Source organism: Loxodonta africana, chromosome 4, assembly GCF_030014295.1.
Source record: "Loxodonta africana isolate mLoxAfr1 chromosome 4, mLoxAfr1.hap2, whole genome shotgun sequence".
Classification (NCBI taxonomy): domain Eukaryota; kingdom Metazoa; phylum Chordata; class Mammalia; order Proboscidea; family Elephantidae; genus Loxodonta; species Loxodonta africana.
The window spans coordinates 820,064-837,858 of NC_087345.1; the positions used below are offsets into that span (position 1 = coordinate 820,064).

Here is a 17,795-nt window from a genome sequence, read left to right on the forward strand (position 1 = left end):
GCATAGCACACACTGAATGGCAACCTATGGCTTGACGTGGACGGGTCTGAAGCAAGGTGGTGATTTAATCAGATTTGCATTTTTAAAAAGATTTACAGTTGGCCAACTTAGATGACTGACAGAGAGGTAAGAAGGCCTGGCTGAAAGCTCACCCACTGTTTGAGGCAGCCTGAACCAAGCAGGCCACAACAGCAGCCGAGCCAGGGAATTCTGGATATGCAGCAGGAGGGTGGAAAAGTGGAAAGGAGGCCAGTCACAGGCCTGGGTGGCCAGCTGGATGCAATCAACCACGAAAGGGAAGAGCAGGGTCTCTGGTAGACACAAGTCTGAGTCTGGGGTTCAACGGAGCAGACAGCCTGACTGCCCTGCCTGGCCCGCCCTGTCCTCAGCACACCCTGCAGTGTGGAGGCTGCTTCTCGGCCTGGGGTCAGATGGGACAAGGAGTCTCAGGGCTAAGCCGTCCACCAGTGAATGTGGGACACGAGAGAAGGTGGTAAGAGGAGGGGCCAAGAAAGCAAGTTGGAAGGGCTTTAAGATGAGGGAGCCCGCCCCAATGTCTGTGTTCTCACAGTAAGGGAGGAAAACTAGACCTTCTGCTGGGGATGGGTGGGTTAAAAGGCATCCACATCCCAGGCCGGTAAAACCCATCTTGGCCATTTTCGAGAGCAATGCTTTGTCTTATGATCTTGTCACATCAAAACAGGTGTAAACAGTTTTTCTAACATCCAACCTGGAAGCATCATAAATGAAGCCTAAAAAAAAAAAATGCACCGATGCCCCAAAAGTAACCACCCTCTGGTCCACAGACATGTACCTTGCTTTGCATGTAATCACCACAGAGGTCTTTCCGCCTGGAAGGACGGGCCCACTGGGCTCTGGGGCCTGCTTTGGGAGCCCAGCCTCTCCTTCCCCACTTCCTCCTTTATAGGCACAATCATCTGGTGAAATGAGATTTAAATCCAAAGTCAGACCACGTGGTAAGTTCTGTCTAACAGCGGTGGCATGCTCACACGGGCACACAGAATACTCACAGGCACAGCAAAGCCAGAACGTCAGCCGCTGGCTGACAGAAGTAAACGATAAACCAGTCAGAAACAGGATGGGTACAGCCCAAGATGCCCAGGTTCCCAGGGAGAAAGGCACAGCTCAAAAACACTCACAAAAGCCTCTTGATATGAGGCTGTTCTGGGTGTTTATCCTTCTCTGCCACTCTGAATGTCACGAGGCAAAGAGCAGGCACAAAGGGCCCAAGCCCAGCTCAGAGCACGGAGAACAGTGGGTGCTTGGCCCCGGTACCTGCTCTCTACCCTGGTGTGGCGCTGGGTTTGGAGTCTGCCCTCTGAAAGGCGCTGTGACCCACCGAGATCCCGGCTCCCTGAGGAGGTCCACCTGGAGCTCCCAGGTGGCAAAGCAAACTCAGCCAAGTGACCGGCACACTGTGTCTCCCACGGTAGCGGATGCAAGGCCTACCTGGAGTGCCTTCCCTGCTCTTCCTCAGGCTGCCCTCCAGAGTCTGGCAGGGCTGGCTTTTTCTGTAGCTATTCAACAAGCTCGCGTTTCCCCCTGAAAACCCCTTCTCCTCCCCACGAACAGAAATCGCAGACGCTGCGGGGCCTTGTCGGGTCTTTACCAGGCATGTGAACGCTGAATTGTTTGGTTTTATCCCAGCCGGCCAGTTTGCAGCTGACTAAGCCCTGAGGAACAGCTCCTTTATTCCTGGAAAGATGTCAGACATGAGCACAGACGTGTTTCTAACACCGAGCTACTCCATTCCCGTAAAACAGAGCATGCACGCTAACTACTGAAGGGCAAGCACAAACGTCTTAATGAATATCAGCACAAACTGTATTTTAGAGTAAAAAAAATTTTTTTTTTGTGTTCCAGTGCAATTTTATTTGTGGACTATAATGCCTGAAATTCATGTACTTTTCGCATCATTAGTAGTATCCATCTTTTGATCTTTTTTCAACTGTGGAAAAATGTAAAAACCTTTCTCAGCTCACAGACCACACAAAAACAGGTGGTGGGCTGGATCTGGCCCAAGAGCTGCGGTTTGCTAACCCTTGGTGGTCTAGTGGGCGTTTGGAGAAATCCTGGTGGGTGTGGAACTACCTCTCAGAAGACAAGACAGTAGCCTGCATTCCTTTATCCTGGCATCTCCCAATCAGACTAGGGCGGGTGGGGCTGCAGGTGTCGCGGCAGGTGCCCCCTGCGGGTGAGGTGAGGAAGAGCAGCCTGCAGAAACCTGCTCCAGCTTTTGGCCCTTTGTGGGTATGGGGGACGCTAGGGACAGGGAAGCTTTCCTTTCCTTTCGCTTAAAACAAGGATTAAAGGTTTCTCTGATCCTTAACAGGATCTTGACTGTCCAAGCATTGGGTTTTGCCGCATATTGTGGCCATTTTAATCTTTGAAAATGAGAAGGAATTTTACTCCAGGCTGGTGGGGCTTGGGAAGCTGGGATTATACAGCAAGAGCGCTGGGACACATCTACAATGAACTTCACCTGTATTGAAATGGGACTGTGTTGAATGACTGAGTAAAAACATGCTGAAAAGAGTCTCGTGAAGGAAAAAACAAATGGGCAGAGTTACTAGTTCTACAAAAATTCTTAAATTGTAATTTAAACAACCATTAGTGTAATTTTATTTCAAACTTTAAGCACCAAACGTACTCTATCCAGACCACCATAGTTTTACTTTCTCCTTCTTGTAGAGTTCCAAAATCTGTCATCCTTGTAACTTCAACACCCCCTTTGTTCTCCAGTAACAGGGTTCCGTAGGCGTCATCAGTACTCTCACTATGGGTAGAAGGCTCTCTGGAGAAAGGAACCAAAGACACGTGGCATCACCAAGGGAAGGTAGCACCCCCTGTACTTTCTGTGCCTCCCTGACCCCAGACACCCCAAAATGCCCATGGACTAGATACAATATTTTTCCAACACTTAGAACTTCTAGAAAGGATGGCAAGTCACCTTCAAGAAAATGACAATTCCTGTAAAATATAAAGGGAGGGATGCGACACGCTGGCTCGGAACACACCGCTACGGTGGACCTATCTGCACAGGCAGCATGTGTTCCTAAAACGGTGTTTGCTATACCGCAGATCCCTCTCAGTCAGAGATTCTCCAAGCACTTGTCCCCTCCTGCAGGCCACGGGGCAGGGGGAGGGGGGGTGGCAACAGACGTGCATGTGAGGGGTGACTGGCACTTGCATTTGGAAAAAGGAGTTCTGTTGTTTTCAAGTACTTGAAGACCATTACGCTTTCCTCTGCCCACAGAAAGGACCCCTCACTCTCCTCCAGCCGAAGACACGACTGAACAGCACTGCAGCGGCGGCCTGTTCTTACTTGCTCCTCACCCACAGCCATCCTTCCAGGAGGCAATCTGGCATCACGCCACCTCTCACTCCAGCCTGTGGCTCCTGTGCATCCAGGCCCGGTCCGCACACTCGGTGGCATTCCCAGCCAGCTCCTGCCCCTGCCCTGATATGCTCAAATTCCTTCTGTCTGACACACATGTCCCCTCACACAGCCTTCTGGTCCAGCTGTTAATCCCTTTCTCTTTCACCCGAATGTGCTGAGGCCCCTCAGAGGTCCCTGCGACCCTGCACTAGTGCTCCCTACCCTGATCAGGAGGCCAAGGGCTTGGCAGTGGGGAGACCACCTGCAGCAACGAAGACAAGGAAGGGGCCACCTGTGGGATGCTTGTCACCCACCCGGGGATAACCAGTCCTCCCCAGGGCTCTGGGGCTGCCCTGACGGGGCACTGGGGAGCCCACACCCTAGGAGCCATGACCATAGCCAGGGAGCACTGCTACTGGTCACACCCCACTCAGCACAGTGGCCACGCTGTCTGTCCACTATGAGCAGGCACTGTGCCAGGGGCCTGGCCTTGAAAGGCTTCCATTCCAGGCAGGGAGGAGGGAGTGGAGACAGATGATAAAACATAATAGATCCGTAAATTATGGACTATGCTACAAGGTACCTCCTGCTGGGAAAAAATGCATGTGCTAGGGCAAGGGGATCCTGAACTGAAAATAACAACTCTAAAAAAATAGAAAAAAAATTTTTTTTTTTTTTTAAGTCATTCCAGTGAACACCTGCTCCAAGGCCTCAGACAGCCACTGTGTTTTGAGGATCTGTGAGGGGCCTCTGCCGCCCCAGGAGCCTCCTACTCACATCCATCAGGGGCCATCACTCAACTGCTGTGGTGCTGTGGCTTTTTCAAGCGTATCTGGCGTGCGTGCAGTGACACGGTGCTTCCTTCAGGGGCGTGTGGCCCCAGGCAGTCCCGCAGCAGGTCTGCCTGAGGTCTGCTGCCTGTGTCTACTGACAGGACCCGGCTCTTCATCGGGTGCGGACAATCAGTAAGCTCACAGAACTGACCGGAGCCCAGAGACCTGGTTCAGACACAGGCAGGGTACCCCACTGATGCTGTACGCACACCAGTCTGTGTCCTCACACATGGATTCCGGATTCAATGTCCGAGGAGGGAGCAGCGGCCGGGACCGGTCCACAGCCACGCAGGGGCCTCATCATTCTCCAAAGGCAGCCAGGCCCTTGCTGGAAGGGCAAGTGAATGCCGAGTAGGGGTGAAGGACAACAGGTGCCTCCTACGGCAAGTTCTCACCTTTGGCAGAGCCCTGCCTACTCACCCACCCACACGCGCTCCCACAGCCTGGAGCTCCTCCGTCGGTGACTCTGTTTACTCATCTGTCCAAAAGGGCGGCACTCTAGCTCTTCAGATGCTCACTGAATCCGCACACGGGGTCACTCAATCCACACACCATTCAGCTTACCACCACGCCAGGCTGCAACTGGCGTTAAATACGAGGCAGGAAGCGAGGCAAACAGCCCTTCCCACACAGAGCTTGCATCCCAAAGGGGAGCGGTTAGGCATACACAGAACAGCTAATGTGACAATGCACTAGTGAGAGCACCCAGGAGAAAGATGGGCAGGGCCGGGGTGGAGTGTCACTAAACACAGGTCGAGGACAGCCTCATCAAGGTCTAGGCACACACGGTGGGGCAGGTGACCATCCAGACACAGAAAGAACAGCACTGACAAGAAATGCAGTATCTTTGTAACCCACCGTGTCCAATGAGTTCTCACAAGAAACTCAAAATGTAAAAGAACAAAAGGACGTAGAATTTAAAAAAATCTACCAAAAAGTGCAAACCACCAATAAAAGATCATTAAAAAAGATAAAAAGGGGGCCTCTAACTCCCCCATCGATCAACCATGGAGACCACTGAAAACCCTCCACCAGATACTCTGTCAACTTGGGGTCTGGAGTCTTCACTGAGAACTGTTCTGGCTCACTGAGGCAACTCTCAAGACACACTCGGACTGGGCCCTTTACTTCCCAGAGAAGAAAAATCTGGCTCTTGTACCGTTTTTTCACGGGAGTCATGCACAGTGCCCTCCACATGTAGCAGGACTGGCTGCTCTCCACCACCACCACGTTGACAACGTCGTATCTTCTAGGCATGTACCCACTGGGAAGCTTCAGTGACTCCAGGGTGAAAAAGATGCTGTCGTCAATCACGCCATTTCGTCCACAGAGGCTGGAAATGCACACCTGGGACACAGTCAGTACAGTGATGAGTGTGCAGCTCTGACCCCCTCCTTCCCATCAGGGGCCCGGCCAGCATGTTGCAAATACCAGGTAAGCACATGGTAACACTTCACCCGGTGTTGGACTCTCTGGGGTTGAGCCCTGGTCTCAAATGAAAACCACTGCTCTGGATGTTACTAAAAGAGTGTCAACCTGGGGAGCTAAGGTGAGATAGTGGAGGGCTGGGTGAGGAACAGGGTGCTAAGCTGAAGCTCAGGCATGCAAACTGAACCCCCTGCTCTTAACCACCCATCACCAATACCCAAACCACACCCAGCTTTGACAAGCAAGCTCAAACCCGCACCCCACCCATTCATTCCCAACCATTCTAAAACACACTTTCTTTTCTTCTTCGGACATTGTAACGCTGCATGTAAAGGACAGAGTTTAGAGCTTAGTTACGAGAGCACTCTATGCTCCTCCCTTAAGGAAGTACAGCAGAAGCCGAGGACGAGGATGACCCCGTGCTACCTTGTCTACACGCTTGTACCGCAGTGGCTTCACGGCGACAGCCTCGCTGCTCCATGTGCCGGGTCGGATCCAGTACTTGGCCTCCACCCAGTCCCCCTTGCAGGGCTGGAAACCTAGGACAGCAGGGAGGAAGCCAGGCATCCCGTAGTACTGTAACAGTGGAGCACGACCCACTGAGACTGTCACTATTACGTCTGGGGTACATGTGGGCATGAAAAAGTGCTCTCTAGCGCTGTCAGAAACAACAGTAGTTAATTCCTTCAGCTGACTTGCCCAGGCTAAGGGCAGCAGACCAACCGTTTGGCTAGCAACACCGGATGTACCTGTGTCATTGGTCCCGCTCCCGGGTCCTCACACCTGGTTCTGCCATGAAGTGGCGGCACCTCGTTCAAGTCATGTACCCTCCCTACGTCTACTCAGTTTCCTCGTCTCTAACTGGAACCACTTAGAGACAGCGCTGACGTTGCCCCAAGGAGCAGAGAAGGCCTGTCTCCTGGCATTCTGTCAACAAATGCATTCCAAGACCTGGAGCTCAAGGTTCACAGTTATAAACAGATGTTTTCACAAGGCGCTGATGCTCACACAGCAGCTAGAGCTCTCCAGCCTACACCGCTACTTCCGAGGGCCCCCGGTCACTTGTGCCAAACACAGGCCATGGGCCAATGCCTGTATGCCTGATCCCCTTGTGTCCCCGTCTCAGTACTGCGATCCAGACACAGGCCTTGGGCCTCTTTCCACACCACTGCCTGTGAACTGATGGCTCTATGGGCACAGGCTGTCCCTGTATCTGCCTCAGACTCCCAGTCTAGGTGCCCACCTCACACTTCCATGGGTATCTACAGGCACCTCAAAGCTCAAAGGCCTGAACCTCAGCTCCCCCAGGTTTGTTCACCAAAATGGTGATGACACTCACCCTTCTGGTGCCTAGACCAAGGACTCTGGAGTAGGCTGGACTGTCCTTCACACCACACAGCAAACACATCCAAAACACTTGTCCCTGCCGTCACTCTGCACGAGTGTCACCAGGACAACGGCCTCAATCTCCCGTGTCCACCCTGCCCTACTACACTCTGTCCTCAGCCCAGCAACCAGAGCGGTCCTTTTAAAACACAACTAAGCTTTATACACATACACACAGCCACAAGGAAAAACGAAGTCCTGGTGCCCGCTATAACATGTATTAACCTTGAAGACATCATGCTGAGTAAAGTAACTCAAGACACAAAAACACAAATATTGTGTGATCCTACTTAGGTAAAATATCCACAATAGGGAAGTTCAGAGATAGAAAACAGATTTGAGGTTCCCAGGGTCTGGGGTAGGGGGAATGGGGAGTCCCTGCTCAGTGAGTACTGAGTTTCTGTTTGGGGGTGATGGGAAAGATCTGGAAATAGTGCTGATAGTTACACAACACTGTGGATGTACTTAACGCCACTGAATTACACACTCAAAAATGGTTAAAATGGTACATTTTATGTTTATCACAAAAAATTAGGAAACAAAAACAACAACAAAAAGAACAAAGCACAACGAAGCTCACATCGCATCGCTGCTCAAAGCCCTGCAAAGACAAATCTCTGTCAGCCCCACGGCCCCCCACGGCCCCCCACGGCCCCCCACGGCCCCCCCGGCCCCACGGCCCGCCCCTCGCTTTCTGCTATGTGCAGGAAGGTTTCTGCTGTGTGCAGGAAGGTGTCTGCTGGCCGTGGGGCTGGCAGAGATTTGTCTTTGCAGTGCTTTGAGCAAAGACACACCCTGCCCCTTGCTCTTCTTCCTCAGCCCTTACTGCTGGGTGGTGTCTGTGTCAGCATCAGTGCTGGCCATGCCGGGAGCCTGGCCCAAGTCTCCGGGTGGCAGGAGGCTCACCTGAATGAACGGGGCCCCTGAGGAGAGCTGCATGAAACCCACCGCAGACACACTGAGCCAGCAGAGAGGTAGCCTGCACCATCCTGGCTGGAAGAGGGAGCAAGGGGGACTCGAGAGAAAATTACAGCCAGGTGGTGTACACCTGGTTTTCCCAGAGTCCCAGACAAACCCATCTGGTTTAGCATATTCCCCGTATTTTCTCATTAAAAAAAGTATTATTATTAATAAACTGCAATAAAATAAGTGGAATGGCAACCTCTTTTGCACCTCCAGCTTCTGGAAGGTGTGAGGAGCCAACATGTGGAAGTGCAGCAGGAGCCCAATGCCCTCTCCCAAGCTCATCAGACACGAGGTGGTGACACTCCCTTCTAGGCACACACAGGATGCTCAGGGACAAAGAGAGGAACTCAGACCTGAGGGGCTGGGCAGCTAAGTCCACCCGGCCCAGGAGGGGGTGGGACATATTCAGTGCCCTGCTGTGTCAGCTAGGTGTGCCGCTAGGCCTTGAGTGACATGAAGTGGCTGGGCTGCCCTGATGTTAAGCAGATGTAAAGCAGACAGAAACAGGGTAGCCTGAGCAGGTTTGCTGTGGTACCGGTTATAATTTTTTTTTTTTTTTTGCAGTGAACACTTTTGGCAGCAGTAAGTTCAACACATAAAAGTGAGTAATGAATAAGGATGCTGCTAATGAACAAATAACTGAGCCTATATCAGCTGCCATTTACTGTTTGTCCTGTTGGTCACGGTAACACCACTGAGGCACGAAGGCCAGACAAACCCGCTGGGGCACTGACTTCAGCACAGCTGGTGTCTGCAGGTGACAGTGCCAGTGGCCATGCCTGACGGGTGCGGCTGCCGATACATTCACGTCCTGCTCTGTACACCATGGCTTTTCTTAGCAGGTAACAGTTCAACACAATTAGTCTGCTTATTTTTACTCCAAATTTCCCTGGACACACATGAGGAGTGAAGCAATAGCTATTAATGTGTTAGTTCCATTATCAGATACTTTATTATTTTTTTCTAGGCTGTAATCTTTTTTTTAATTGTGCTTTAGGTGAAAGTTTACAGAGCAAATTAGTTTCTCATTAAACAGTTAAAATACAAGTTGTTTTGTGACATTGGCTGCAACCCCGCAATGTGTTAACACTTTCCTCCCCTTCTCTGCCCTGCGTTCCCTGTTTCCATTAGTCCAGTTTTCCTGTCCCTTCTTGTCTTTGCTTTCGGGCTGGTGTGCCCATTAGTCTCCTGTGCATAACTGAACTATGCAATCTGTCCCTTACGTGTGTTATTTTTGGCCCTATAGACCTGTCTAATCTTTGGCTGAAAAGTGAACCTCAGGAGTGACTTCAGTACTAAGTTAAAAAGGTGTCTGGCGGCAATAATCTTGGGGTTTCTCCCGTCTCTGTCAGATCACCAAGCCTGGCTTTTTTTTTTTTTTTGGTGAATTTGAATTTTGTTCTACATTTTTCTCTCACTCTGGCTGGGATCCTCTATTGTGATCCCTGACAGAGCAGTCGGTGGTGGTAACTAGGCATTATCTAGTTGTTCCGGGCTCAGTCTGGTAGTTGTGGTAGTTATGGTAGTTGGGGTCCATTAGTCCTTTGGACTAATCTTTCCCTTGTGTCTTAGAGGTTTTCTTCATTCTCCTTTGCTCCAGCTGGAATGGGACCAGTAGATGTATCTTAGAAGGCCGCTCGAAGGCTTTCAAAACCCCAGTAGCTACTCACCACAGTTGAATACAGAACATTTTCTTTATAGACTATGTTATGCCAATTGAGCTACATGTCCCCCAAGACCATGGTCTCCAGCCTTTGGCTCAGGAATTCGGTCTCTTAGGGCATTTTGGATGTAGCTGTGAAGCTTCTACTTTACCCTGGTCAAGTTGCGCTGACTTCCCCAAGGAACACTTTTCTACTATCTAGTCAGTGCTTTTCCCTCCTTACTCCTCCCCTCCTTCATAACTATCAAAGATTGCTTCTATGTGGAAACATTTTCATGTGTTTTTATATTAATAATGGTCTCAAACAGTATTTTCCCTTTTGTGACTGACTTATTTCACTCAGAATAATGCCCTCCAGATTCATCCATGTTGTGAGATGTCCTGCAGATTCGCCATCGTTCTTTATCACAAGTATTCCACTGTGCGTACGTACCACAGTTTATCCATTCATCTCTTGATGAGTAGTCAGGTTGTTTCCATCTTTTTTCTATTACGAACAATGCTGCAATAAACATGGGTGTGCATATGTCTATTTTTTAGGATATATTCCTAGGAGTGGGATTGCTGGATCATATGGGATTTCTATTTCTAGCTTTTTAAGGAAGTGTCATATTTTCCAAAGTGGCTGTACCATTTTTCATTCCCACCGGCAATGTGTATGAGTTCCAATCTCCTTACAAGCTCTCCAACATTTGTTATTTTGTGTGTTTTTGATTCTTGCCAGTAGTGTTGGGGTGAGATGGCACCTCATTATAATTTTGATTTGCATTTTTCTAATGGCTAGTGATTGTGAACATTTCCTCATGTGTGTATTAGCTACCTGAATGTCTTCTTTGGTGAAGTGTCTATTTATAACCTGTCCATTTTTTAATCGAATGATTTGTCTTTTTACTGTAGAAGTGTTGGATTTCTGAGATTAGACCTTTGTTGGATACGTTATAGCCAAAATTTTTTTCCTAGTTTGTAGGTTCTCTTTTTACTCTTTTGGTGAAGTCTTTTGATGAACATAAACGTTTAATTTTTACAAGATCCCATTTACCTAGGTTATCTTCTGGTGTTTGCGTATTGTTAGTTATGGCTTACATCTTGTTTCTGTCATACACGAAACAGATACTTTAAACAAAAAAGAGTTAAAGTCAAATAACAGTCTGAATTTTTTCATTTGAGAATCGTTAAATCGAGGTAAAGATTCTGGAAGGTTGTTCTGCTGAAGGGATGTTGTTCTGACTGTTACTGACAATTCAGTTTAAAAAACCAGCATCGGCAGAGGGGCTACTGGACTCCAGCACCAGAAAAACTGCCCAGAAATCAGTGACCGCCCTCAACAAAAGACCACAAGTGGGAGCAGGCATCCTTCCATGTCTGTCATTCTCACTCCCAAGTCCACGCAGGCACTGAGGGGCCCTGGCGTGGAGCCAGTACTTACAACAGTTGTAGTACAAAAGCCCTCTCAACACACAAAGTGCCCAGGCCCCATCCTTTAAATGGTGGACACAACCATCTCAAATCTAATCCATAATATTTTTGAAAAAGACATAAAGTTAGTTTTTAGTGAAAAAAGAGAGCTGCCTACCCTACCTTCACAAACACTCTCTAGCGAGAAGTATGTGGTCTGGTTGATATAGCCGGCACCTTCCACCAGTGAAGTCACGCAGCCCATCAAAAGGTGGGTACTGGAGTCAGCAGGCCCCCTGCTGCTCTTCTTGCCTCCACCTTCCCATCTGTCAGAGGCTGCTTCTACCTGCAAAACATGCCAACGCTGTGTAAGCAGAATACGAGGACCAAGTAGAAAAATAAACACTTAACTGCTGTAGCTTAATGGCTGTTTCAAGCAATCACAGCCACCATGGTGCCTTTATCTCAGATGAAGCGTCACGTCCAGACACCTGGGCTTACAAATACGGCCTGTGCATCCCAGCGTAATGGGCTGGCGGGAGAGACCCCAAGACAGGCATGCTGCCCCTGCCCCCTAGGAATCCCAAGCTAAGTGGGGGCTTGAGACAAAAAGAACTCATTCAGAGGGAACTGTGAGAAATACTATAAAACAAGTTTAGAAATTGGCTTTGAGGAACTCATGGGAAAGAGTTTCTTGGAGAAAGTGGGATCTGACCTGGGCTGTGAAGGGAGAAAGAGATTCCTAGGGGCAATGGAGGTGGGACGGGGCAGGGGCTCTGCCAGGGGAGGCGAAGAGAGGGGACTGCCCCAGAGCCCCAGTCAGGGCAGCGGAGGGCAGAGCTCCACATCACATCCGGAGGGCTCTGAAAAGCAGTCCCGTAGACACTTAGTGCATCTGCAAACATCGAAGTCCAAAACTTCATGCTGGTTGCAACTGTACTGGCCTATATGTCCTACTTCAAAGTTACACAAACAGCACGTTTATTTTAGAAGAAACAGCACAGACAGTAAAAGCAAAATCACCATCTTCGGCCCCCCAGCAGCACTTGTCCGCTGTGGCTCTGTGTGGCCACCATCTCAGGACCACCCCCTTTCACACCCTTGGGAAACGCTCCTCCCTCTCCCCCAGGTTCACGCCCTCCACCACGCCCCGTCACCTCCTGGTGACATGATGTTCTGGTGATGACCACAAAGCACTCTGCTTCTCCATCTCCTGCCCCCATCCTCTCCCAGAGTCAGATGAGTGACCTGACTGATGCTGGGGAGGGGACCATTCTCCAGGCCCTCCTCAGATGCTCTCCCCCTCAGACCCCATTGGCTCTCAAGTTTGTCCTCCTCATCTGGCAGCCCCACCCCGTTAAGCCTCACTTCCTAGCTGTTCCCCTCCTGTCCCCAAGCAAAATCTACTCTGATGGCAAACAAATTAGGCAAAGACAACAAAAAGCCAACACAACAGTTAAAAAAGTATAACAAAACCCAAACACAGCACTTTCCACATGCACAAACTGAGCTGATGAGACCCACTTAGGAGGATGGCCAGAGGGCTGACATAATACTTGAGAGCCCCACTTCCTTTCTGGAGAATGTATCTGTCCTGTTTGGAGACTGCATGTCAGAACTGTCACCCCCTCAGTCTCTGCACTGAGGAGAGAACCAGCTGGGCTCCCTCATCTACCCATGTCACCTCTCCGCCTTCCTCCACCCTGCCCTGCCTGGCCTCTCACCTCCTCCAGACATCACGCCGACAGTCACTGCCTCCTTCTCCTGCGTCTCGACACACACACTCTAGTAACTCAACTGAACCCCAACTCCCTTGACTTCATTTCATCTCCTGTCCACCTGTGGCCTCGTTCCTTTGCTCCCCTCATGCAGGACATTGAAAGAGGCACTTGAACTACACACCCACATCTCTAGTCCTCCAATGAGGCCAGCGTGGCACTACGGCCGCTCTTGGGATCACCAGCAGCCTCCCTTGTTCTCACACCAGCAGTCACTTCTCTCAGCCTCTTGGCTGGTTACAAATGTAACCTTTGCAGAAGAAATATGTCGACTAATAAAAAAAATCAGAGAGAGGGAAAAAGAGGGTAGTGAAAATGAGCCAATTTCATGTTGTTCAGGATGGGAGTCAGTAAATACTACCGGACACTGATAAATCCAGGGAAAGTATCAGCATATCGTTCATGTAACCCAGTGCTCACCAGAAGAGTTAGAAATGGAACCAAGAAAAGCACTCCATTAGGTCTGAGGTTGAACGTGTGAGTGGAGAGCTGCCTTTCCATTTGTAACCTTCCAAGCCAGAGCAATCCAACAGGGCTTTGCGCAGCGACAGAACGTTCCATGTCTGTGCTGTCTGATCTGGCGGCCACTCGAAACGTGGCTAGTGGAACCGAAGAAATGGATCTCAAATTTTATTTAGTTTTAACAAATGTAAATTTAAACAACCACACATGACTAGTGGCTACCATACTGGATAATGCAACTCTGTTGTTGTCGTCATCAGGTGCCGTCGAGTTGGTTCTGATGCATAGCAACCCTATGTTCAACAGAACAAAACAGTGCCCGGTCCTGTGCCAGCGTGAGGCACAGGATTGTGAGAATTGTGAGAATCATTGTCATGTTTGAGCCTATTGTTGCAGCCACTGTGTCAATTTATCTCCTCAAGGGTCTTCCTCTTTTTTGCTGACCCTCTACTTTACCAAATATTATGTCCTTCTCCAGGGACTGGTCCCTCCTGAAACAAGTCCGAAGTACATAAGACGAAGTCTCACCATCCCTGCTTCCAAGGAGCACTCTGGCTGTACTTCTTCCAAAACAGACCTGTTCATTCTTCCGGTTGTCCGTAGTATATTCAATATTCTTCGCCAACACCATAATTCAAAGGCATCAATTCTTCTTTGGTCTTCTTTACTCACTGTCTAGCTTTTGCTCACACTATGAGGCGATTGAAAGTATCATGGCTTGGGACAAGAGCACCTTAGTACTCAAAGTGACATCTTTGTTAACACTTTAAAGAGGTCTTTTGCAGCGGATTTTCCCAATGCAATATGTCATTTAATTTCCTGACTGCTGCTTCCATGGGTGCTGATTGTGGATCCAAGTAAAATGAAATCCTTGACAACTTCAAACTTTTCTCCATTTATCAATGATGTTGCTTACTGGCCAGTTGTGAGAGTTTTTTTCTTTATGTTGAAGCGTAATCCATACTGAAGGCTACAGTCTTCAATCTTCATCAGTAAGTGCTTCAAGTCCTCTTCACTCTCAGCAAGCAAGGTTGTGTCATCTGCATAACGCAGGTTGTTAATGAGTCTTCTTCCAATCCTGATGCCCCGTTCTTCTTCAGATAGTCCAGCTTCTCAGGCTATTTGCTCAGCATACAGATTGAATAGGTATGGTGAAAGAATACAACCCTGACACACACCTTTCCTGACTTTAAACCAATCAGTATCCCCTTGTTCTATCCGAACAACTGCCTCTTGATCTATGTGAAGGTTCCTCATGAGCACAATTAAGTGTTCTGGAATTCCCATTCTTTGCAACTATACCCATAATTTGTTATGATCCACATAGTCAAATGCCTTTGCATAGTCAATAAAACACAGGTAAACATTCTTCTGGTATTCTCTGCTTTCAGCCAGGATCCATCTGACATCAACAATGATATCCCTGGTTCCATGTCCTCTTCTGAAACTGGCCTGAATTTTTGGCAGTTCCCTGTCGATATACTGCTACAGCCGTTTTTGAATGATCTTCAGCAAAATTTTGCTTGCGTGTAATATTGATGATATTGTTCTATAATGTCCACATTCGGTTGGATCACCTTTCTTGGGAATAGGCATAAATATGGACCTTTTCCAGTCAGTTGGCCAGGAAGCTGTCTTCCATATTTCTTGGCATAGACGAGTGAGCACCTCCAGCGCTGCATCTGTTTGTTGAAACATCTCAATCGATGTTCTATCAATTCCTAGAGGCTTGTTTTTCACCAATGCCTTCAGGGCAACTTGGATTTCTTCCTTCAGTACCATCGGTTCCTGATCATATGACACCTGTTGAAATGGTTGAACATGGACTAATTCTTTTTGGTATAATGACTCTGTGTATTCCTTCCATCTTCTTTTGATGCTTCCGGTGTCGTTTAATATTTTCCCCATGGAATCCTTCACTAATGCAACTCAACGATTGAATTTTTTCTTCAGTTCTTTCAGCTTGAAAAATGCTGAGCGTGTTCTACACCTTTGGTTTTCCATCTCCAGCTCTTTGCGCATGTCATTATAATACTTTACTTTGTCTTCTCCAGCTGCCCTTTGAAATCTTCTGTTCAGTTCTTTTACTTCATCGATTCTTCCTCTTGCTTTAGCTGTTCAAACTTCAAGAGCAAGTTTGAAGATATCCTCTGAGATCCATCTTGGTATTTTCTTTCTTTCCTGTCTTTTCAATAACCTTTTGCTTTCTTCTTATATGAAGTCCTTGATGTCATTCCACAGCTCACCTGGTCTTCAGTCACTAGTGTTCAGTGTGTCAAATCTATTCTTCAAATGGTCTCTAAATTCAGGTGGGATGTACTCAGGTCATATTTTGGCTCTCGTGGACTGGCTCTGATTTTCTTCAGTTTCAGCCTGAACTTGCATATGAGCAATTGATGGTCTGTTCCACAGTCGGCCCCTGGTCTTGTTCTGACTGATGATATTGAGCTTTTCCATCGTCTCTTTCCACAGATGTAGTCAATTTGATTCCTGTGTGTTCCATCTGGCGAGGTCCACGCGTTTAGCCGCCGTTTACGTTGGTGAAAGAAGGTATCTGCAATGGAGAAGTTGCTGGTCTTGCAAAATTCTATCATTCAATCTCCGGCATTGTTTCTATCACCAAGGCCATATTTTCCAGCTACTGATCCTACTTCTTTGTTTCCAACTTTTGCATTCCAATCGCCAGTAATTATCAATGCATCTTGACTGCATGTTCAATTAGTGTCAGACTGTAGCAACTGATAAAACTCTTCTATTTCTTCATCTTTGGCCTTAGTGGTTGGTGCATAAATTTGAGTAATTGTCCTATTAACTGGTCTTCCTTGTAGGCGTATGGATATTATCCTATCACTGACAGGGTTGTTCTTCAGGATAGATCTTGAAATGTTCTTTTTGCTGACGAATGCAACACCATTCCTCTTCAAGCTGTCATTCCCAGCATAGTATACTATATGATCGTCTGATTTAAAACGGCCAATACCAGTGCATTTCAGCTCACTGTTGTTGTTAGGTGCCGTCGAGTTGGTTTCGACTCATAGTGACCCTATGCACAACAGAACGAAACACTGCCTGGTACCGCGCTATCCTTACGATCATTGTTATGCTTGAGCTCACTGTTGCAGCCACCGTGTCAATCCACCTTGTTGAGGGTCTTCCTCTTTTCCGTGGACCCTATACTCTGCCAAGCATGATGTCCTTCTCCAGGGACTGGTCAACTTCAGCTCACTAATGCCTAGGATATCGATGTTTGTGTGTTCCATTTCATTTTTGATGATTTCCAATTTTCCTGGATTCATACTTCGTACACCAGTTTGTTGTACTGTGGGGGCTTGCGTGTTGTTGTGATTCTGGAAGCTATGCCACCGGTATTCAGATACCAACAGGGTTACCCGTGGAGGACAGATTTCAGCTTAGCTTCCAGACTAAAACAGGCTAAGAATAAGGACCTGGTAGTCTACTTCCGAAAAGCATTAGCCAATGGAAACCTTATGAATACCAGCAGACCATTGTCTGATATAGCGCAGGAAGATGAGCCCCCCAGGTTGGAAGGCACTCAAAGGATGAATGGGGAAGAGCTGCCTCCTCAAAGTAGAGTTGACCTTAATGATGGAGTGCATGGAGTAATGCTTTCGGGGCCTTCATTTGCTGGTGTCGCATGACTCAAAATGAGAAGAAACAGCTGCAAACACCCATTAACAATTGGAACCTACAATGTACAATGCATGAATTTAGGAAAACTGGAAGTCATCAAAAATGAAATGGAACGCATAAAGGTCGATATACCAGGTGTTAGTGAACTGAAATGGACTGATATAGGCCATATTGAATCAAACAATCGTATGGTCTGCTGTGCCGGGAATGACAAATTGAAGAGGAGTAGTGTGGTGTCCATTACCAAAAAGAACATTTCAAGATCTATCCTGAAGTACGACTCTAAAATTTATTCCATTTTTAGGTGTATATATAATTTTTAAAATTTGAGAAAGATGATGCTAAGCATTCAGCTGGTGTTTAAGTGATGGCAATGAAGTAAATCTCAATCATTTTTAAAAAGCAGCAGCAAGGGCGCAATAAGTTTGCCAGCTACCTGACTACATAACAACCATCAACAGCTTTCCCACAGAGAAAAGAAAAAGACTAGCTGGAAAGTACAATATAAAATAATACTGATAATGAAACAAAAACAAAAATTCTTAGAAATAAACTTATCAAGAAATTTGCAGACTCTAAGAGAAAAAGGCTACTGAACTAAAAGGAAGAATATAAAAGAAAGGCTTGGATAAATGTAGGTAAGCTTTGTGGTTGGAAAAGACTTATCAACCAACACATCAATTCTCCTAAATGAAATTGATAAACTCAGTACATCCCAAGCAAACCCAAGGGGAAGAGGGAAAACAACATAATTCTAAAATTCATCCAGAATGTGGGAAGAGCCAGGAGATTCCAGTCAGACAAGTTTGAGGAAGGGCCTTGGGGTGCAAGCA

The 17,795-nt window shown here is 47.7% G+C and overlaps 1 protein-coding gene across 1 annotated transcript in view; it reads right to left on the minus strand.

Moving 5' to 3' along the window:
* The window catches only part of MOV10L1 (Mov10 like RNA helicase 1), a 94,204-nt gene that overhangs the window by 71,244 nt on the left and 5,165 nt on the right, over nt 1–17,795 (minus strand). Inside the window, 7 exon segments of the mRNA XM_064283312.1 lie at nt 815–938; nt 1,471–1,621; nt 1,623–1,716; nt 2,672–2,815; nt 5,393–5,580; nt 6,088–6,200; nt 11,255–11,417. Coding sequence (XP_064139382.1) covers nt 815–938; nt 1,471–1,621; nt 1,623–1,716; nt 2,672–2,815; nt 5,393–5,580; nt 6,088–6,200; nt 11,255–11,417 — 977 coding nt within the window.